Raw genomic sequence first — 22,833 nt, forward strand, 5'->3', positions numbered from 1 at the left:
CCTTTTGCTTGGGTACAATACTGATTCTACCACTTGCAATTGGTTTAACCTTGGGCTTAACACTTAATTTCTCTAGGTCTCAATTTCCTCCTCTCCAAAGTAAAGAGATTGAATTTAATGACCTCTCTAGCTTCATTTAGTGCTAAATGTGTATATACTATGATTATTTTATCCCCCAATTTTTTCTTTTGAAAATTCACTTCTTCCCTTCCCTTACCATTAGAGTCAGCTCCTTGAGGGCTGGAACTGCCTTTCACCTGTTTTTGTATCCCCAGCACTTAGCTCAATTTCTCATTTGAATGAACTTAACTGCAAAAACTTTTTGACAGAAATGACTGTGTCTCTTAATATTTGAATCCCCTGTCACCTAAGGAAGGCATCTTGAACAAAGAAGTGGATAAATTTGTTAGACCAATTCCAAGATATATCCCAATTCAAGATGCCTAGAGGAAAATAGTTTTAAATAAAGCAAATAAAATGATTCCAACAAAGTACAAAGTTTGAATTTACATTTAGGGTGTTTTTTCCCCTTCAAATTTCAAATTTGAGACTTGAGCACTCTCAGGTGTAGGCAGCCTTGATGATATGATGCCAAATAAGGAACAGAGGTCTTGAATAAAGTTGTTTTCACTTAACAATACCAAGGTAACTCATAAGAGTACATTCGAGAAAGTCAAGACTTCAAAGAAAATTATATAAAAAGAGCTTTATAATTTCAAAATAATTTTGTATGATAGCAGAAAACTAACTACATTTTTGGAGAGAGAAAAATAGACACAAGAAGGAAAAAAAATCTGTCTTAGTATTTAACACCAGCACCTAATAAAATAATCTTGTACATGTTTGATATAGACATGACAGTCTAATCAACTGGAAGATAACCTCTTTCTCTAAGGAAAGGAAAATTGAATTGTTACTAACTATACTAAGCATAAGATCAGTGAAAACACCCATATGCATAAAATATTTATAGCAAAGCTTTTTAAATTCAGAAAATAAATAGCAACCTACCTATGTGACCACTCCTTGGTTTTCTGCTGGATTCTCATCCAGATAACTAGGTATCCATCAAGGTTTTGTTCTAGACCCTCTTCGTTTTCTCTCTCCTTGCTTGCTTGGTGATCTCATCTTTTGCCATAGAATAATTACAATTTTGATGATAATTATTCACACAACTACCTATCTTCCCTCAGCCTCTATTCTGATGCCTAGATCTAATATTTTCAAGTGCCTTTCATACATCTTATCCTGGCAGCCAACTGGAATAGTGGATAGAACACTAACCTGGATTTGGGGGAATCTAATTCTGGTCCCTTAGACTTGATACATACTGGCTGTGTGACTTGGGCAAGTCACTTAACCTTGACTGCCTAGCATCAAGGGCCATCTCCAATTGTTCTGATTCATATTAGGCTGCTGGATCCAGATGCCCCCAGAGGACTTGTGACTTAGTACAGCACCCCTACATTCAATCCAATTCATGTGCATGTCAAGGCATCACCTACCCGATATCATGGCCTTCTTCAAGAACAAAGGATAAGCATTGTCACTGAATTTCTAGGAAATATTTCAAATCAACACATTCAAGAGAGAATTCATTAATTTAATTAATTTAATTCACACATTCCTTATACCTATAAAAGTAAACTATCCTTCTGGTCCCTTAGACTCACTATCTAGGATTCATCTTCAATTTGTCATCATCTCTCACCAACTCTTACTCTTATAACTAACTATAAAATTAAACTATCCTTCCAGTCCCTCAGACTCACTATCCAGGATTCATCTTCAATTTGTTATCATTTCTCATCATCTCTTACCCTTCATATCTAATCTGTTGCTAAAACTTGTTGATTTCATCTTTGCAAAACTTTTCAAATTTATTCCATTTTAGTGTTGGCCATTATCACCTCATGATTGAACTATTGCAATAATTTGTTGGTTGCCTTACTAGTTCGAATCTCTCCCCACTCCAGTCATCCTCATATACAAAAACCCTCTGTTTGGCATTCAAAGCCCTTTAAATCTAGTCCTTCACCACCCCCCCATCTTTTTACACCATTCACCCCTCTTTGATCCAGGGATGAAGAAGATATTTCTTCACTCTTCTTTGAGTATTTTCTATAGTTATCCCTCATGATTACAATGTTCTCCCTACTTAATTGACCTACTGACTTCCTTTAAATTTTATCTAAAATCTCATCTTTTACACCAAGTCATTCCCAATCCTTTAATTCTATTGCTTTTCCTTTGTTAATTATTTCCAATAATCCTGTATATCACTTGTTTGCATGTAGTAGAGCAGAACTGTCTTTTGCATTTATTTGTATCCCCAGTACTTAGTAAAGTACCAGGCAGATAGTCATATTTGTCTGTTGATTGACTGAAATGCAAAATTCTATTATTTATTTTGTTTATTCATTTCTGTACATTTATTTATTTATTTTTTCAGCTTGCTTTTATTATCTTGGCCAGACTAGAGTTATAGTGATTGATCTCAGTGTGATCCAAAGCATGAAAGCTGTGATCTATTTCAATTCCAGACTTTGTCCCTCCTCTGGAAACCTTGTGGCCTCCCAATGAGGGCTGTACCATATTGATGCCAGATTTACCACAGACTACATTAGCTTCCACTGTATGCAATTCGGATCTCTAAGCTCAAGTCTTAGACTCCTAAGAAGCAAAGATTAGATAAGCTAAAATTCTTTTTTCCTTAAAAAGATCTATCTAACACAAAATAGTTTTGAGGAAAAGTGATTACAGAATTGTAATACAGGTTGGGAAAATCTCCCAGGTACTAGTACCAGTGGATCTATTCTACTCAGAACTTTTTGAAAAGAAATTACAAAAATGCCCATTTTTCTTCCCACACTTGCACTATTTTCCTTTTATTTTTCTCATGATAACTCTAGGAGGGAAATGGGCAGGTATGGATAATGCTACATGATCTGGATAAAAATTGGGACCCTCCTGGGCAGTTCTCAGAAAAAAAAAATCTTCACCTTGAATATGATCAGTGAAGAGATGGGGAGATCAATTAATTGTTTGAATATAGAATGGGGGACTGCTGGCTCAATTGAAAAGTATTTATTAAGCACTTACTATGCATCAACTAAATGTCTCAGTGAAGTACTGGACCTAGAGAATGGATGTCCTGAGTTCAAATCCAACCTCAGACATTTACTAGTTGTGTGACCCTGGGCAAGTTACTTGATTTCTTTGCCTTGATTCACTGAAGGGGGAAAAGACAAAACACTCCAGTGTCTTTGTCAAGAAAATCCCAAGTATAGTATCAGCATGCTATATGTGTGGGATCGACAGAACGACTAAATAAATACGCCAGGCATTTTGTAAAACTCTGGAGATGCAAATAGAGACTTCCAGAACTTCAGCACATGAGGACCTATGGTCAGATTTTCTTAGCTTGCTTTTTGAGTTTTTCTAGAGATTCTTCAGGTCACACTAGGAATTAAAATTCCTCCACTATACTGCAATATGCTACATGTTGCTTTTTCCCCCTTGTTTTTTTTTTCTTAAAGTTGAAAAATATTATCTAACTCAAATGTTAAGGTTGATTCCTATGGAATTTTCAAATATGTAACATATTATTAAAAGTCTTCCAAAATATTATATGTGTATAATGTGGTCAGGGGAGTTAAATAGCCCTCTGCACAAATTTCAGGGTGGCTAAAATTTTTTTCTATCTTATTTTCTATATGAGTTTTCATTAATGAAAGAGAATAAACATTTCAGGAAAAGATCTGCTTTCTTACCTTTTATCATTCATTTTGTGACAATTCTTACTAAGGCCAATCTAAAAGAATAGTTCAACAACTCCATTGCTCAGAGGACTATTGCTTGGGGGAGACCCAATTACATCTGTCAATCAACTTCAGCCTCAACCCTTTAAATGAAATTATTACAAAATTATTTATAAAATATTTATAAACCAAGTAGTGCCTTCTCACCTTCCTTTACCATATTCTACCTCTTATTCATCCCTAGCCCTAAATAGATAGAGATTAAAAAAGCTACTTTCACCATGACCAGCAAGACTTCACAAATTTCATATGTGCAGAGTAAGATATAACTTGAAGTCAATGAAGAATCTGAGGTAGTTTAATAACACTTTTAAGATTTTAGAAAGATGAAATTATTTCTCCAAGACCATTAAAGACATTCTAAATGATTCACAGCCTATCTTATTTTTATAATTGTAATGAAACAGCTGGGATCAGTGTCTATTCATGGAATCATAAAAATTTGCACCCCACCTACTAAATTTAGTTTCTGCATCTAAAGTTCCCATTTGAACATCTGACTGGGAACAAAACAGGCACTGCTCAATGCCAGAAAATAGAGGAAACAGACCAAATGCATGTCACTTTCTCACCAGAATTTTTCAGTCTCCATCCTGCTTTCACTTTTCTTTCTTCCCATTCATAAGTAGTACCTTAAAAGTCTTTCCTCTTTAAAACAGAACTATTTGAAGAATGAAGCTTCTCTTATAAGAGGTGAAGTAATACAAAGTAAAGTTATTTCTGTAAAACCCTTGACTCATTTATGACAATAACGAGTTTGGCAGTAATTCCCAGGAGTTAAGATGCTCTTTGAGGAGAAAGAAAACTATATAATAGAGAACAGAGGAGAATTCAAAATCAGAGTTCCTGGGTTCAAATTCCAGGTCTACCCCTTTCTACCTATCTAAGTTTGACCAAATCACTTGACTTCTCTGGAATTCAGTTTCCTCACCTATTAAATGAGAAAACTGAATTTCATGGCCTCATTGATTTCTCCTTAGAACTTTAAGGGTAGGGGTGGCTAGGTGGCATAGTGAATAAAGCACCAGCCCTGGAGTCAGGAGTACCTGGGTTCAAATCCGGTCTCAGACACTTAGTAATTACATAGCTGTGTGGCCTTGGGCAAGCCACTTAACCCCATTTGCCTTGTAAAAACATAAAAAAAAAAAAGAAAAAGAACTTTAAGGGTTAAAAATATAATTCCAGGGGACAGCTAGATGGCGCAGTGGATAGAGCACTGGCCCTGGAGTCAGGAGTACATGAGTTCAAATCCGGCCTCAAAAACCAAATAACTACCTAGCTATGTGGCCTTGGGCAAGCCACTTAACCCCATTGCCTAGCAAAAACCCAAATACATACATACATACATACATACATACATATATATATATATATATATAATTCCAATGATTTGAAAGATGAGAAATAAGAAATATATATACCCTAATATCATTGTTAGTTAAAGTAACATGCATTCCAAAGAACATAATATCATTTAGACATCAATAATGGTCATTTTATTAAATAAAAGAACAGTGGATTTTTTAACCTTAAATTTTCTTACTTGGTACCATTTATGGTAGAGGGAAGGTATGGGACGTATATTTTTTTTTGGTAGAGGAAATTCTAGTGAAAGAAACTCCTTCTATCAGTGCATATCTGCTTTTGTTCTCAGGTTAAATGAATTTCCTAAAGTCATAAAGTGAATTGAGGGACTTGAATTCAAGCCTTCCTGACTCCTAAAACATCTTTTAAATTCACTCTACCACCATTGTTGTTTCTTATTCTGGAATGAATGCTTACTGATCTGATATCATTGAAATCCTTACTCATTACCTTTAGAAGCTAATGCAGTGTACATCAGCAATAAAAACAATGACTTTTTTAGATTTAGGAGTTTTATATATTAACTAATTCAACTCCTCTAAATTACAGATGAGGAAATATTGAGAAAGCAAAGTATTTGTCCAAAGTTATGTAACTTATTAGTGGAAGTTCCCAATTTTTAAGATTCTTAGTTAAAATCCATTCTACTATCAAAAAATTATATGGAACAGATATAGTCACTCAGTAAAATGTGTGAAAAAATATTATTTTTGATAAATTTATGGGGTATAGATAGCTAATATAGATAATTCAGATGAAAATGATCTCAATATCTTTCTTGAAAGCATGTTAGCTAAAAAAATTACTTATTTATAAAGTGGTTTAACATTTACTTTTCCCATTCTATCATCACTCTGTAAGATAGGTAGTATGTGCTACTGTACCTATTTTACAGATAAGGAAATTGAGTGATATGCAAGTTGATATAGATTGTAAATATAATTAAAGGTAGAATTTGGAAATAGGTCTTCTAATTCTGAGCCTAGTACTGTTTCCTCTATACCAGACTGCTCTTTAAGAGTTTTTGAAAGGAAGGTAGAAACTTAGAGATAATCTTTTAGATTCTATTCACTGCTTTCACAATTGTTTAGCTTATCTGTGCTCCTTCTGAACTTTTTCATTCTCTTTTATAGATTTAAAAATGTTACTATAACTTTTTTTTGTTTTAACAATATTATTAGGGACTTCTCTTCAACCACCCTTCCAGTTAACTAACAGAAAGGGAAGAATTTAAAAAATAAAAATCAATATCAAATTTTGTAAGAAATAATCAATCAAGCAAAACAATTCTACCCAGGCCATATCTAAAAATGGATATTTCTTTCTGAATTTTCTGAGCATCATCTCTCCATCAGGGAGTGGGTTTGCCTAATCACAGACCCTCTAGAGAATTGTTTGTTTGTTATGTGCATTGATTAGAGGTCTTAAGTCTTTCAATTTTTTTTTTTTACAATATTGCTCTCTTTGTATAAATGATTCTGGTTCAGCTCACTTTACTCTTCATCAATTCATGCTACACTAAAACTATATCTTTCATCATGTATTACAGCACAGTAATTAAAATATATTTATATTCTTCATCTTCTAGCCATTCTCCATTAATTTAAAAGGCAATCTAGAATACACCCTTGCTCTTTATTTTTTCCCCTTCCCCCACCCAGACACACCATTTAGTCTTCCTTTCAGGATCAGAAATTTTGTTTTGTTTGTGACTATATCTATGATAAAACACATTCAAGATTTATAATTTAAAATGTCACTTAAATATCTACCAACAGAAAGCTTCAGCTATGAGTACAGAGAGCTATGCAGTGAATTCCAAATGACATGAACTCTTTCTCATGGCTAAGGGTAAATTGAAGAACTGAAAGAAGGGGAAATAAGTAGAATGCCAAGCAGCAAAAAACTGAATGGGAATAAGAGAAAAATGAAAGTCTAATACATGAAATCTAAAGTAGGGAATAAATTGGAAGCAGGAAAGAAATGGTTGAAACTACAGAATGGATTGGAAAAACAAGACATGGGGCTGAGAATTTGTGACACTCTCAAGTGGGAAGGCTCATTTAGCAACTTGTTTGGATCAGCTTCATAACAAAAGTTAATGGGGCCTAAAAGATCACTTTAATAGAATCAGTGTACCTGGAGGGGAATGGGGGTGAGAGATCCTAGAGCCATTGTAATCTGCTCTGATCATAACCCATCTGTTATTACATCAACTATATTTATAAGTTGATTTAGGAAGGATATTGATAAGTTGGAAATTATTCAAAAGAGGGAGGCTGGAAAGAGAATGGAAACCATGGCATATGAATATCAGTTAAATCAATTGAGTATATTAAGACAAGCAAAGGAAACAGAATATGGCAATATCACAATAAATTTTAAATACATAGAAAAGAGCTTAGACTTGTTAATGCTGGTGGAATTTAGGATATGATTGGAAATAGACCTGTGATTTCACTGCTATAGGGAACTTCTAGGTAAAAAAAAAAATCTAATGCATATCAGTATCTTTTCTTCCACATTTAGTCTCAGAAGAAACACTGAGAGTTTAATTACTCTATTGGCTTTGAGGCCATATGTCATTCTAATATGTCAAGCTACCTCTCAAATATAAGGAAAGACTATACTATCAACAGTTTTACAAAAACTGAAATGAACTGTCTTCTCCCTGAAAGATCTTCAATCAAATCTCAAATCATCTTCAAAGGTGATTGCTTTTGAATAAATTGTGAACAGGAAATTCTTCAGTTTCAGTTAAGATTAGGTGAATAGCAAAATCCTTTGAACTCTGTTCCCAGGAGTTGACCAAGCATGGGTAAATATCAAAAGATTGCTTCTGTCCAAATAAACTGTGCTGGCAATAAACTTAAATGAAGAAACACAAACCACATCTTTGGAAGAAATTTATGCATTATTTGCAAAGCAATGTATTAAAATATTTCTAAGAAAAATTAATATATATATATTTAATTTCCACCAATAGCCCCAAATCTACATATTTCTTAAACCTCATTTTTCCCAAGGTAAATCATGCTAACATTCACTTGTGAAGTGGATTTCTATTTCTAACTTCTTTAGATTACAGTGATCCCTAAATCAAATATCATTTACTATCTCTCAAAATTTTTCTTCAAAACAATTTATTAAATCCATCAAGTAATATTTTGCAAGGAAGCAGAATTAAATATAGTCAATGAGTCTCAGACACAAGGAATGTATTATCCAACTCTCCTTTGGATCTATTTCAACTGAGTCTAAAATACCACAATATAGTACAAAAATTATAAGTATGATTTTAATATTATTGTGATGCCATGTAAAATAAAATGGGTGGGATTGTGCCAAGATAATTGATAAAAATGTGGATCATTTCAGTAAATGCTATAAAAATAATAAGATAAAAATTCAGAGGAATGTCTGAGTTTTTTGACTGATTTATTTTATAAAACTTGCTATTTTTTATAAAAACCAATAAAAACTGATCAAAAAAGAATTTTTCACTTAGCCTTAAATAAACATTAATTTACAGCTGAATGGCAAAATCTTAGTTAAAATGAGCTCAGCATTAATGACAAAACCCAGGTAAAAAGGAAGAAATATGTCCAAAATCGTTCAGATCCTTAACATTTTCATCTTTCTCCTAGAAGGTATAAAATGGACACAGTTCAAAAATTTTTTGGTTAAAAAAAATCACAAAATAGGAATCCTCAAAAATTCACAAAACTTTACAATGCATAATCTTTATAATTAGTATAAGAAAAGAATATTTACCTTAGAAGACACAGTCCTTAATTTAGAGTGAAGACAGGGGTGATAAGGGGAACCGCTGACTTGCTTGACCAGGGATTCTACCAAATAAATCAGGGGTTCCTCTGATTACCCCTGTCACATTTATATGCATTCATTGCCTTTCTTATTATTAGTATTACATTTGTATTTAATATTTATTGACTCTAAGACAATATCTAATCGCTATGACAAATTAAATATATATATATATATAGCATTAATTTAAATCAAACTATAAACTTGTCTATAAATGACACTGGTCAATCTTTTGATTATTAATTTATATGTAAGGTACATTTTAATACACCTTGCACATATCAATCATGCTATCAAAATCACATTACCAAATCATCTTAAATCTAGAACAGGAAAGGATCTGAGGTCATCTAGTTCATCCTTCTTATTTTACAGATGAGAAAACTGAGGTACCCAGATAATCTAACATAATGTTGATAATCAAATGGGTAGTATCAGACAGGGGATCTAAACTCTGTTTCTTTGATGTGCAACTTTATTAATCTAAACAACGAACAATTATCCTTTCTTGAGGTTTAAAACTATAAATATAACTATAATCAGCTTTTCTGTATTTTTTCATTACTCTCATTTTCACAAAATAAAACAAAATATACCAAAGAGAATTGATGTGGGATAGAAAATAAAGAGTTTGCCCCAAAGTCAAAAGATCTTATTTGATGACCTTCCTTTGAAATATAATGGCTATATATACTGTACAAGGCACTTGTCCTCTCAGTGCCTTTGCAACTCTCAAAGATTATAATTTTCAGAGAAGATGTTGATCTACCTGCATTAGTAAAGGAGGTTACTCACAAGGTGCTCTTTTGTACTAATGAATCCACAGATCATGTCCAAAAATTCACAAACAAATTGGCAGTCCTGCTTATACTGTCCTCTACAAGCTAAAATTTAAAAAAAAATAAAATTTTATCTTGCTATTGTTCAAGCCAGTTTGACATAGACTACTCTTCACAAGTTACTTTTTCCAGGTTGAATCCTCCCACAATAGAAATATCTATTTCACTGGGCAAAATAACACTGGACATTTTAATGCCATCTGATTGCTGTCATGAATAGTGATGCAAAGCATTTGCTTTTTGGTGAGTGTGCTCCAGTAATCACCTAGATTTTATGCACACAACCTCAGGAATGCATTTTCCTTTTAAAATTATCTCACAGTTTCAAAAGTATGTAGAGTTTCTTTAGTCCCTCTTACAGCTTTTGAACTTAATGCTGAAAGATATAGACAAGTATACAGATTTTTCTTTTTTAGATTATCAAATCAAAATTTGGTTCTATTTATTATTTTACTGCCAATTTTCTATGATTCAGCACTGTTTAAAATGAGAATGTGCCTCCTCGTGAATTATGGAAACAGGTGCTTCTAACTAAACTAAAAGGATTTGTCAGCTCCTTGACCTAACATTGCTGTGTGCATTAGTAAGACATTGCCTGCTGAGCTTCCCTGAGTTAATTAGAAGACCTGTGCAGCAATGAATGGCCTTGACTAAAAATACTTCCTGAAAGATCCCTAACAGAGTCAGAGGAAATGGGGGGGGGGAGATACTGTCACAGAGAAACTAGCTCTGGAATGAGACACTTTGGGGTAGGATAAATAGGAATAACCATAAAAAGGAACCAAAAATACAACACTCTAATGATGTTCTTCTCTATTAAAATTTCAATTGATCCACCAAACATAATACCATAATCTGCCACCAAAAAAAAAAAACACAAAAGAAAACATTGACCCTGTGGTTACTGTAGCTGGCATGCTTTGGCAGCATTCTGCATCTGTGCTACTGAAACTTTGAACCCAGTTTCTGGATTCCCCATTTCCACCCTGTTAGAATCTTCCACAAAGGCTTCCTTTTGGGGGTTTGTTATCTCCCAACACATGCAGTCTGTGAAATGAGGAGAAAGATAGATCTCTATACAGGAAATAATTAACTGATTCTGCACTCTAGGATACCATTTCATAAGGTACAATCTGATGCACTAAAAAAGCCACATCTGGTAGCTGGGAATTTCTGCCAGGCCACCTAGCCAGTGGGGGAAAAAAGCTCAAAAGTTGATTTAAAAAAATCATAATGCTTTTTCTTTTGCCTTGATGAAATGCTAGTTTAATTTGCACTTGATACCAATAGCAATAAAGGATAGAGTGTCATAGTGATATAGAGTCAGTGTTGGTTCTATGATATTTTTGCATGTATATATGGCAAGCTTTCAGGATCTAAAGTACCGTTCTATATAGGTCACCTCTATTATGGCAAGTTGAACTTCTTATCTCCTAAACTACATGTCCAGTTAAAGGGGGAAAAATACACTTCAAATAGGGACTGTTCATTTGAAATGCTTTAGAAAAAAAATGCCCCTAATGACCAGTATCAAGAGTTGTAAAGCATTCAACAATGTTGCTTGGTTGAACAATGTTATGTGACTGCCAATATGCTGCCCCAAAAGGAACATTTTTGCATCTCAATAGACCATCCAGTATCAACAAATCTTTAAACTATAAATTCAAGTCCTCTAAGGAAAAGAAGGAAGAGCATCTGCATTGTGCTGTCTTTGTATCACTTTTACAAAATGAACAATAATAATACTATTTTGTACTTATCTAGCACCCTGCATCTGAGAATCTCAAATTGCTTTACAAACATTAATTAACTTAGCTTCACAACACTTCTGTGAGGAAGGTAGGTATTATTATCCTCTCTTAGAGATGGATCAACTGAGATTATGAAAGGCCTTTTTCCAAAGTCACACAGCCAAGCAGGGGGGCTAAGTTGGGAGCATGATTGACCCACAGAAAACTAAGATGCAATAAATAAATAAATACACTCAGACACAAAACAAACTTCCAGAATTCCGACATGAAATTGAAATATTTTTCAAAATGAATCCTATCTAGCTATGTGAGGAAAATAATGCTTGAATTAAATTTTAAAAGCAGTCTCAAAGTTCTAATTCTATGAAGATGTGGTATCCTAAACATAACAATGGATTAAGATCATTTGCATAAAGGTCACTCCAGATCAACCAAAATTTGATACCAGGAACCCTGGCCTCTTTCTCATCTCATAAATTACTCTTCCTTACTACTGGAGAGGAAATGGGATGAACACAGGGTCAAAGAATACATCAATAAAATTTAAACATTTTTGTAGTACTTTTAACTTCTAAAAATGCATTAGGCATTATTGAAATATTTAATTAGCTTAATGGCATATTTTACCCCCATTACATAAATAAATTCAGAAGCTGAAATGAGAATTATTACCAATTTCATGAAGCTCAAGTGGTACTTTCAAATTTCAAACTCAATCAAAAGAACTAAACTCAATAAATGTCTTGTTTAAATACTTTTCTATTCAAGCAAACATCCAAATTTATGTGAATACAACAAAATGCACACAGATTTGGATTCATATATATACATATACACACATACAAACATAGATACAACTATATACATAAATATATATATAAAAAGAGAAGAAACTGTATGCATTTACATATCATAAAAGTACACCAGAGTAATTTAGTTTAAAATGTGAAAGAAAATGTTTAATTTAACACTTGGATCTTTTTTTTTTGCCTATGCTTTTCCCCCATAGACTTTCAGATGTTGCTCCGTCTTTGAATTATTTTAACCATTATTCTAGAAACAAAGTTTCACTACAATTGACATTCTTATAATTTGCAAGGAAGTTATGTCCTATGAAAGAAAAGTTTTACAGTCTCTAAAATTCTTCCCACTCATAAAGGTAATGAGACACTAACTAATCAGTGGCTAATAATCTAGTTAAAACAAGCAACTTTTCAGAAAGTTATAAAGAATCATTTAAATTTAAAAGACGAATGATAGTGTACATGCTATCCATGAAGCTTAACACATAATCTCCTAGTTAGAAATTTATTCAGATCATGTAAAAATACAATGCTAATAACATTAAAACAAAACAAAACAAAACAAAAACAACAGATGTATTTGTTCCATGTCTCTTTTCAGAGGTCTGTGTGTGGAATGTTGAAACAAATGGAAACTATATCACATGAGATACAGGTGAGGAAACTAATGGTCTTTCATTATAGAAAGTTAATATAGAGCCACCATAGGAATTTGAGCAGAAAGAGATCTTATGGGTATCTGGCACAGCCTATTCAATAGACTGAGATCTAGAGAGAAAAAGTGTCCTGCTCAAAGTTAAAAGTGGAATTAGTAGATGAAAAGATGTAACTACTGCTTCAACTACACTTTATTAAAATAGTCTGGAGAGGCTCCAGAGACAGATAATCTGAGTTTGAATTGCACCTCTCACTCTGTCTACCTGGATGTCAGTCCCAGGAAAGATTATATAACCTTTCTGGCCTTTAGTTTCTTCAACAATTAAATGAGGGGGTTAGTCCCTTCCAGCCCCTCCCAAGTATTAGGAAGGAAGCAAGGATTTATCAAGTGCTTACTATGTTGCAGACCCAGTACTAATTTCTGATGATTATAAATACAAGGAAAAATAAATGTAGCATTTAAATCTTTCTTCCTACTCCCTCCCTCCTTTCCTTATATTTCTTCCTTCTTTCTCTTCCATTTCTCCATCTTTTTCTCCCTCCCTTCCTATATGAGTGAGGATGGGGATAGTATGTCACCCCTCCAAAGAGGTCTTTAAGAAGAGACTGGATGACCACTTGGGGATATTGTAGATGGGATTATTGACTGGACTAGTTGGCTTCTCAGGTCCTTCCAAATCCAGTTCTCAGAACTTCACAAAATAAAATAGTTTTGTATATAGAAACTGAACTCAAAGGGGGGGGAATCAATTATTTCTGGGTAAAATAAAATTTCTTCTAAATCATTCAATTGGGGAGTTTAAAAATTTTCACTTCCACAGAAAATATTTCCTCACTTTGGACACTTCAGCAAGTTTCCACAAATAATCATCAATATTATAATAAATATCAGATATTTGGGCAGCTAGATGGTGCAGTATTTAGAGCATCAGCTCTGGAGTCAGGAGGACCTGAGTTCAATTCTAACTTCAGATATTTAATAATTACCTGTGTGACCTTGGGCAAGTCACTTAACTCCATTGCTTTGCAAAAAAAATACCAGATATTGAATAATAAATTATTAAGAAAGTAAAATACTAAGAAAAACAAAAATATATTCTAGTCATGAGGAAAAACATGAGTCTGAGAGTATGTGTTTCTGTGGAGCATCTGTGGTTGAATAGTTTGGCAGGTAGTGAGGGGATAACTTTTAGAACATAAAATATAAACAATTATCAGGAAGAGATACTGTGCTATAATAGATTGCCACAGGAAGGATTGCGTTCAAATTCCAACTCTTAAATTCCTTTGTAACCTTGGGCAAATAGCTTAATCTCTATATGACTTCAGGCAACTCCCCAGAAATAGTCAACTAAATGGCAGATGATTAGTTTGATATACAGATGGAGGGAGTTCCCTCACTTCAGAGGAAATAACAGCTTCTTTCTGTATTTGCATAAAATATTAAAATTCCTTTTTTTATTATTTTTGTTTTACTTTTCTTTCGAACAAGCAAGTGACTTCTCTCTCTCTCTCTCTCTCTCTCTCTCTCTCTCTCTCTCTCTCTCTCTCTCTCTCTGTCTTTGTCTCCCCCACTTCACTTTCCCTTCCTCATTGTCCCTCACCTAGGCTATGGCAATAGACATCTATGTGATAAGTTTGCCTCCGGTCTGTTCTCTTTACAAGTCACTCTTCACTCTAAATTAATCTACCTCAAAAATAAGTCTGAACACCTTAATTTCCTGTTTAAAATGTTTCTAAATTTCCTTACTTGTCTCTAGGACAAATTACTAACTACTTGCTTTTTATGCCTTTTTATGATTTAAATCCAGGAATACCTTCTAACATGGTTCATACTGTTTCCCCCTTTCCTATAATATACTTTCTAGTCAATGTGACTAGTAGCTATTTCCAAATGCAAAATTCCTTTGTAAATCTCCAAGTGTTTCATAAATTAGTCCCATACCCTAGAAGGAACTCTCTTAATCTTTGTCTTTCACTATGATAGATTGCCACACATATTCCTTTCTCCTTCTAGAAGCCTTCCCAGATTACCCCTGTTGCTAATATTATTTTCTCCCCACTCCAATTATTTTGCATTAGCTCATTTTTGTATTTAACCCCAATCAAACATAAGCTACTGGGGATAAGGAACTTGGTTGTGTTTTTTCTTGTATCTCAATGCAAAAAAAAATACCATAGTAGGTGCTTTGTAAATGTTTGTAGTATTATATTTAATTCATTTTTTTTAAAAATTCCTAGCTTATTTTTATCATTCAAGGTGGAAAAGCAAACTTGACAAATTATACTTTCCCATTTCTATTTTTTAGTGAGCATTATTCAAAGAAGTTCTCAAGTTATATCTAATTAAATATCATATGAATATATAGTCATTTCCTTTGGATCCCTAAACCAATAGATGTAATGACTTTAAAAATAGGTACTTGCTATAGCACTGGGGGATACAAGAGCAATATAGAACAAGAGACTTTCACTTCTGTTTCCTAAGTCAGTCACAGAAGTTGGAATTGTTTAAAGAAAAAAGAAAATGTGAGATTTGTTTTCTTTTTAAAATTCAATTGATGAAATCAATTTGAGCCCAGTAAGCTATTAATATTAATTAAAAGCACAAATTAGAGATCCAAAAGTATTCTACCTTATGCAACAGAAATTAGGTCAAAATATACTCTAAATTTGCTATTGAAGGTAAAAAAAATAATTATATTATTTTCCATGACATTTTACTCAAATTTTTGATTAAGTTTTTCCCTACCTTTCTGGAGAAATATACTTTAAGAATAAGGTTACAAATACAGGGTCATTTACTACAAAGCTACTATTTCAGAAACTCACATAGAGAGAAACAAGAGATTTAGAAGGAGAAAACAAAATACACCTTATTGTAAGAAACTATTTTACTGGAGAAGGGGGCTGAGGAGGGGAGGGATGAGAGAAAAAAAAGTTTAATATGAACTCTTATTCTACAACCTACAAGGGAGTGTGTGGGGGGGGGGGAGGTTAGCATCAGTAGCTTGCTCCTATACTGAGAGGCCAATGAAATTTTGAAATATCAAATAATCTGATAGAATTTTGCATTTTTAAGGTGTTAAAAAGATGTAGACAAAGCAATGTTTTTGAAGAATCAAACATTGCAATCTAATAAAAGTGAGTAAAAGAAACTTCATTTTTTTAGAATAAAGTCTGAACATCAATTCAACTTAACAGAATGCTAGATACAATCTACAAAAATATCAGTATGCTCTATTGCTTCCTTAGGACAATGAACTACGCAAAATTCCTAGACACAAAATCATGAGAAATTGACAAAGTAATTCTTTAAAATAAAATAAATGTTGATAATTTTTTTAAATTTAGTTCCGTAAAGTAATAACTATAATAGAAAAACTCACAATGAATTTTCTTTCTGTCTATCTTCTTTTGGGGGGGTAGGAGTTGAAGGGGGATATTTTCATGGTATTCATAAGGGGGATAATTAAAAATTTCTTGTTCATAATGAGCAGAGTCCATATCTCCTTTCCATCCTAGTCATGTACTTGGTTCTAGATTAGTCAGATTGTTGATAACAAAAGATTCATAATCCACTCTGAGGGACATTATTCAATCATCCAGGAGGCTACCTGGGAAGCCCTGACAGCTTCCAGAGAATCCCAAGGAAGCAGGAAGGGAAGAGTCATGTATACACTGGGGAGAATCATTCTTCAATCAGTGTAAGCTCAAGGATCGTCTCCCCCAGATGTCTGACCTGTGCGTTGTGGATGTCATAACTGAGCTGGCTCATCTATATTTAATGGTTACCTTTTGACCTGAACTCTAAAGAGCCTGGGTTCTAAAGAGTCCCTTCTGTATTTAAGCAGAGGTTTTAAATCCCCTGTGAATATTCAACACTGTCTTGGAATTCAGGCTGAAAATAGATTAAAAGTAAACATCATATTGAACATGTGAATTTCCAAAACCTTAAAAAAATTATTGATCAAGTTTAATGCAAGATTGTATGAAATAAAAGACAAAAGAATCACATTTTACTTAGAGTCATTTTTTTAACCCAAGAAAAACATCATTCTTGAGTCTTTCTCGCTGGATGATAAAAAGAACACAAGAAATACAATTTCTCCTTATATTGAGGTTTATCACAATCATCACATTTAGCTTTTTCCTCAGAATTACCCCCCTCCTTTTCCCTGGCAACCGAACAATAAGTACTGCCATTAGTATGTAATTATATTCTGTGTTTTACCAAACATCACAATTCTGTAATAACATCACAGTGAGGATTTTAGGTTCTTAGTGTATAAATTTTCTAATATCTTGCTTATTAAGTATGAACTATCACTATCTTGAAATTTAAGGGCCATTTACTTATTTCAATGTAATAGATGTGCATCCTTGGGGTTCTAAACCTTTCTTCTTCAAATGTATCCTCATTATCATGCATAATAGACAGGAATGATTATCTAAGATTCAATCAGAACTAACAGAAAAGACAAACAAATGATTGCTTGCCATTGAATCTACTCTGTGTCTTATACAAACACAAAGGAATGACTTTCTGCCAACTTAACTTTATAAATGTAATTTTTCAAATTGATATGGATAATATGACCCTTATACCACATCATGATCCTAAAAACAAAAGCAAAAAAAAAAATCTGTGTCTCTAAGGGAAGGAATTTTTTATCTTGTTTTTGTTAGCATAAAAAAAAGAAAAGAAAAAGTTTCCTACCCGTAACAGGGACTGTGACTCATCCTTAGACTTGCTTTCACCTGATGCAGGATACTGTTGTGTAAGGGATCCAGACTTTTCTCCTCCTCCAGTGGGCACTCCTTGCAGGAATCCCTTGGTCTCAACAGGCAAGCCATAAATAGGTCGTGCCAGATGGGCAGCTTCTACATTAGGGCTATCCCTTAAAGTCTTTGATTGCTCTTGAGTACCAGACACAGGAGTAAGGAGACCTAAGCTTGCTTGAGTATAAGATGGGCTGCCCCTTAAAATTTCTGCTCTCCAGGTTACATTTCTAAGATCATCACTGGAACCATCAGTCCAACCTTTCTCCTTAAGTCCTTCCTTGTCTTCCAGTTTCTCCCTTTTCACTATGGCATCAGAGACTGGCTCCCCCATTTTAGAATCTGGATTGATTAGACTGTAGACCTTGAGGTCAATTTTAGGTTCCTCTTTGATAGCAGACACACCATGGCTATCCTCTTCTCCATTGGCCGTAGTGATATCCAACTCCTGGCAATGCACAGTGTTGAAGTGCTCTAGTAGTGACTGGGTATCAGCAGCTGTGAAGCGGCACTGACGGCATTTATAGCAGTTATGTGCTCTCCTAAAGAAGATAAAGGAAAAAATACATGTAAAGATTTCTTTCTTCTAAACAGTCTTAAAAGTAACCCGTATCATTTCACATGTAATATAGAAAGTGGAATGAAATTGAGCATTCATTTCTAACACCTGAACCTGAAGTACAATTAACTGGAATTTTTAATTCCATATTTTTGTAAAAGTGTGAAGTTTTAAATGTGTTAATTTTTGCTTTAATGAACCAAGTGTACACAAACACTCAGAGAAACACAGCCTATAAGCACTTCAACCAACTAGCTGTTGACTGTACAACTCTATTTGTATATAGGATAACAGTATCAGAAACTATATAACTGTCGGGGAAACTTGGAGATCATGAATACCCACTCCTTTATTTTACAGGTGAGGAAACTGAATCTGGTGAGATGAGGAAAGGTGAGTCTGAGAGAGGTAAAGGCCCATATTCATGAAGAATCAAAATCTAAATGCAGGTCCTTTAACTTCAAATTACATGTTCTTTCCATTTGATCTAATAGTCTCTTCCTTGTTATCCAGATAAATCACGGCAAAGAGATGAGCAACTCAAGATGAAAACTAATATACACATTTTAGACATAGTCAATGAGGATATTTTTTTCCTTGATTTGTTATAAGGACATTGCTTTTATTTTCTATCAAAAAAAATTTCCCCCAGCTGAGGGTAGAAGGGTGAGGGGAATAGTTACAGATTAACAAAAGGGAAAGAAAAGAGTGATATTGAAACATTTTTTGAATGCAGAAAAAAGAACATTGGGAAGGCCTAAAAGAAGCACAAAGTGGATAGCTTTGAAAGACATGAAGTGAAATTGTTTATGTACTTGGTAAACAAGCTATACCTGATAGAGATCTGTAAAGTTTCATTCATGTCTATTCAACTCTGTATGTGGAAATGACCATTTTGTTGTTATTGAGTTTATAGAAGTAAATTTTATGAGTTCCTTCTTCTCGCTTCCTCTAGTCACATCAGTCAGATGTATTTCCCCACTATCTCCTTCTCCCTCCTTTCCTCACAAGAAAGGGTAGTCCTTCTTGCCAAAACAAGTAATTGCAAAAGTAATTCATATTTCATTTTCTTTTCTTTAGCATGTTATCCCCTCTTTCATCTCCATTTTCAAATTTATCTTCAATCTCTTCCTGTTATTTCTATACTGACTATATCTATGTACCCCCCATTCTACAAAACAAGTAAAAAAACTCTTACTTTTTCTGTTCATATCCACTAGTTATTATCCCATATATTCCCACTCCTTAAGAAGTCTTACTGACCTGAAATAAATATATCCTCTTCATTTTTATATAACAACATATAGGATCTTCTACTTGATTAAATAAATATATTTTCCTACTTTCTATTTGCTTAATTCCACTGAGGCAACATTTTTCAACCATGGATTCACAAATTTTTGAAAGTAAATTTGGTTCTGCATTATACAATTTTCTATTATATAAAAATAAGCTGTGGGGTACTATTTTAAAAAGTACTTTTCTATCTCCAATTTAAATCCATTCAGTTAATGAAATAATAGTCCCATTATTCTACATTATTTAGAAAAAACACTCTTAAAAAAGTATAATATTTCTCTTAAAATATTTTATCTCTAGTTAAACTCTATATTGCTTTTGTGTTTTTTTTTATATTTTGGAATAAAAATTACTCAAGTTGCAAAGAACTGAATATATTTAGTTATGTGTTTTGTTAATGAACAAGAATGAATCTAACACATAGTCATGAAGTATATCCAACAGGTTATAGACTAATAGATTTAGAGCCAGAAGAAATCTTATACATCATCTGGCCCAACCTCTCATTTCACAGACTAATAACTGAGGCCCAGAGGTGTCAGACATTTTGTACAAGGTCACAAGGAAGTATTTAGTAAAGCCAGTGTTTGAACCCTGATCTCTTAAATTCAAATTCAACATGCTTGCTGCTAGGCTGTGCTACATATGGGTATATTTGGTATAGAATAACTTACACACTGGTTTTCAATATTTTTTAAAAGTTTGAATTTGTACTTTGCTAAAGTGCTTTGTTAAACATGTGCTATTTATTACACTGAAACAGTATGTTACTTGTTACTAATACATATCAAAGAAACAAAATACTTTTTATGACAACCCTTTAACATAACCCAATATATTTTTATGCTCTGTACAAAAGATATATTTAAAACATAACTAAATACCACACTATCCTGGCTTTTTATCTAACTTTCAAATAGAGTCTTTCCTATAAGTTTTGTCATAGACAGATTCTGTCCTCTTCCAAATACCTCATTTCTTAAAGTTCATTGCTTCTCCCTCTAAACTTTCTCCACCTTACAAATCTTATCTACATACTAGATGACAACATAACTTGTATCTGTGACCCTAATTCACCAACTCTAAATCAGTATTTTTAATTGCCTGATGATACAATAAAATAGGAAAATTCTGGAAAAGAAGATAGGACATATGAATACTCATTCCAGGTATAATAGGTATAGATATGAAGTAGCCAAAGCAAGTTCAGTTAAGTGAAATAATGAACCTACAGTCCTTATAAGTGTCATAATAGTGACTTGAATGCAGAACACCTTGATTCAATCAGCTCACTACTTAAGCTTAGGAGAAACACATAACTTCTTTGACTTCTCAGTTTCCTTGTCATTCAAATGACAGAATCCTGTCAAATAATTCTTTTCTGTTTTCAAATATTGTCTTTAAATCTAAAAATATGCTGACACTTTTTCTAATTTTTTTGGATTACTAATTTCATTGCTCCTTTTTATAAACAAATTATCTTTTTTAATGCATCTAGTTTTCATCTCTTTCTATATATATATATATATATATATATATATATGATATTGACAATTAGAATTATTTCTTTCTTAATACACATAAAGCATGTCATGAATTTGCCTAAAGCATTTTCATTATTTTTGATATAAACTGCCATGCCCTCAAAGAAGTGAACAAAGATATTGGTGGAATCAATTGAATTAGGCAACCAAAGTCAACCAGAAACATTGTTTCTTAGACCCTTTCCATTATGGCTCATAGTGCTTATGATGAGTGCAAATAAAAAAGTTACATAGGTTTTAGGGGAAGGAAAAATTCAAAAAGACCTTCAAACCAAATCAATAAATATATTGACACTTGGTCATTTCAATATGAATTTTTGCAGAGGAAATGAGAGTAAATATTGCTAGAAAATGTAGAATGTGGAAATGTTTTCATTCAAAGACATGTGAAAAAAATCAGAAGCCTCATATCTGCATATACTGAAAAAACTGAACTGTAACATTCTAATCTCTCTCATTTTCCAGATAAGGAAAAAGAAGTCCTTAGGGATTAAGTAACTTGTCAAAAGTTAAAGACATAAATAAATGGCCAGGTTGGGATCTGAATGCAGGTATCTATTCCAAATCAGGACTCTGTCCACTAAGACCTATAATGAACATTTTCTTCAAAAAGAGATAATGAAAGCAATACATGTGGTGAACACTGAATAAAATCATTAAATATGAAACCAACTTTATATTAATAAACAGGAAATGGGTTACTGATTTAGCAACCATTTCTGAATCAATTATCTGGGTACAATCTGTTTAGAGCAATAGTTAAATCAATTTCAAAGCAGAACAAAAAATAAAAATGAGAAGATATTGCATGTAATTAAATTTTTAATCTAACTTGTTTAAACTGGTTGTACAACTCCCCCTACCACTCCATCTCCCAGAAATGGAGGAGAGTTGGACAAAAGCAAAGACTTTGGATTTATCAACAGCTCTTAACAGAGGTCAAAGTCAAAATAAGTTCAGCATATAAACATTTGTAAAACATTATGGAGGATGGTAGATAATGAACAGTATCATATCACAATACAATGAAAATAATTTTAGGGGAAAACATCTCTGAGGAGAGTTTGAAAGATTCAAATAAAGTGAATATTCCTTGATGATTTTAAGTAAAATTAGATGATGGAAAATATGCTAACATAAGAAGATAGATACCAACCAAGAATACCGTACCAATTTATTCTCACCAGGAAATAAATTTGCTATTTCTCAGTGGATCAATATAGTGTGTGTGTGTGTGTGTGTGTGTGTGTGTGTGTGTGTGTGTGTGTGCAATATGGATGCACCCAAACTCAGGAACAGAAAGGTCAGATGAGATAATTACTTCCTTGTTTCATAATGACTGAACGTTCCTTTTGACCAAAACATACTATGTGTATGTCTTACACTGTCATCATATATAAATTTCTAGGCCTATATGTGTGGATGTGTGTATAGAGAGACAGGGATATCTTTCTATATAAGCATTTATTTTTATCTATATGTGAGACAGCTATTAATTAGGAAAGCACAAAGATGGATTAGAGGATTGAATGTTGGACTTAGAGTCATGAAGATGTGAATATGAGTCCTGCTTTGGAGAATTAAT

At 33.2% G+C, this 22,833-nt stretch overlaps 1 protein-coding gene across 4 annotated transcripts in view; it reads right to left on the minus strand.

Annotated features, from left to right (window-relative positions):
• TRPS1 (transcriptional repressor GATA binding 1) overlaps positions 1-22,833 on the minus strand; it is a 300,371-nt gene that overhangs the window by 185,713 nt on the left and 91,825 nt on the right. For all 4 annotated transcript variants that reach the window (XM_074201304.1, XM_074201303.1, XM_074201301.1 and 1 more), the window contains one exon: positions 17,785-18,388. In XM_074201304.1, the coding sequence (XP_074057405.1) occupies positions 17,785-18,388 (604 nt within the window). The remainder of the gene's footprint in view (positions 1-17,784; positions 18,389-22,833) is intronic.

Source organism: Macrotis lagotis, chromosome X, assembly GCF_037893015.1.
Source record: "Macrotis lagotis isolate mMagLag1 chromosome X, bilby.v1.9.chrom.fasta, whole genome shotgun sequence".
Lineage (NCBI taxonomy): Eukaryota > Metazoa > Chordata > Mammalia > Peramelemorphia > Peramelidae > Macrotis > Macrotis lagotis.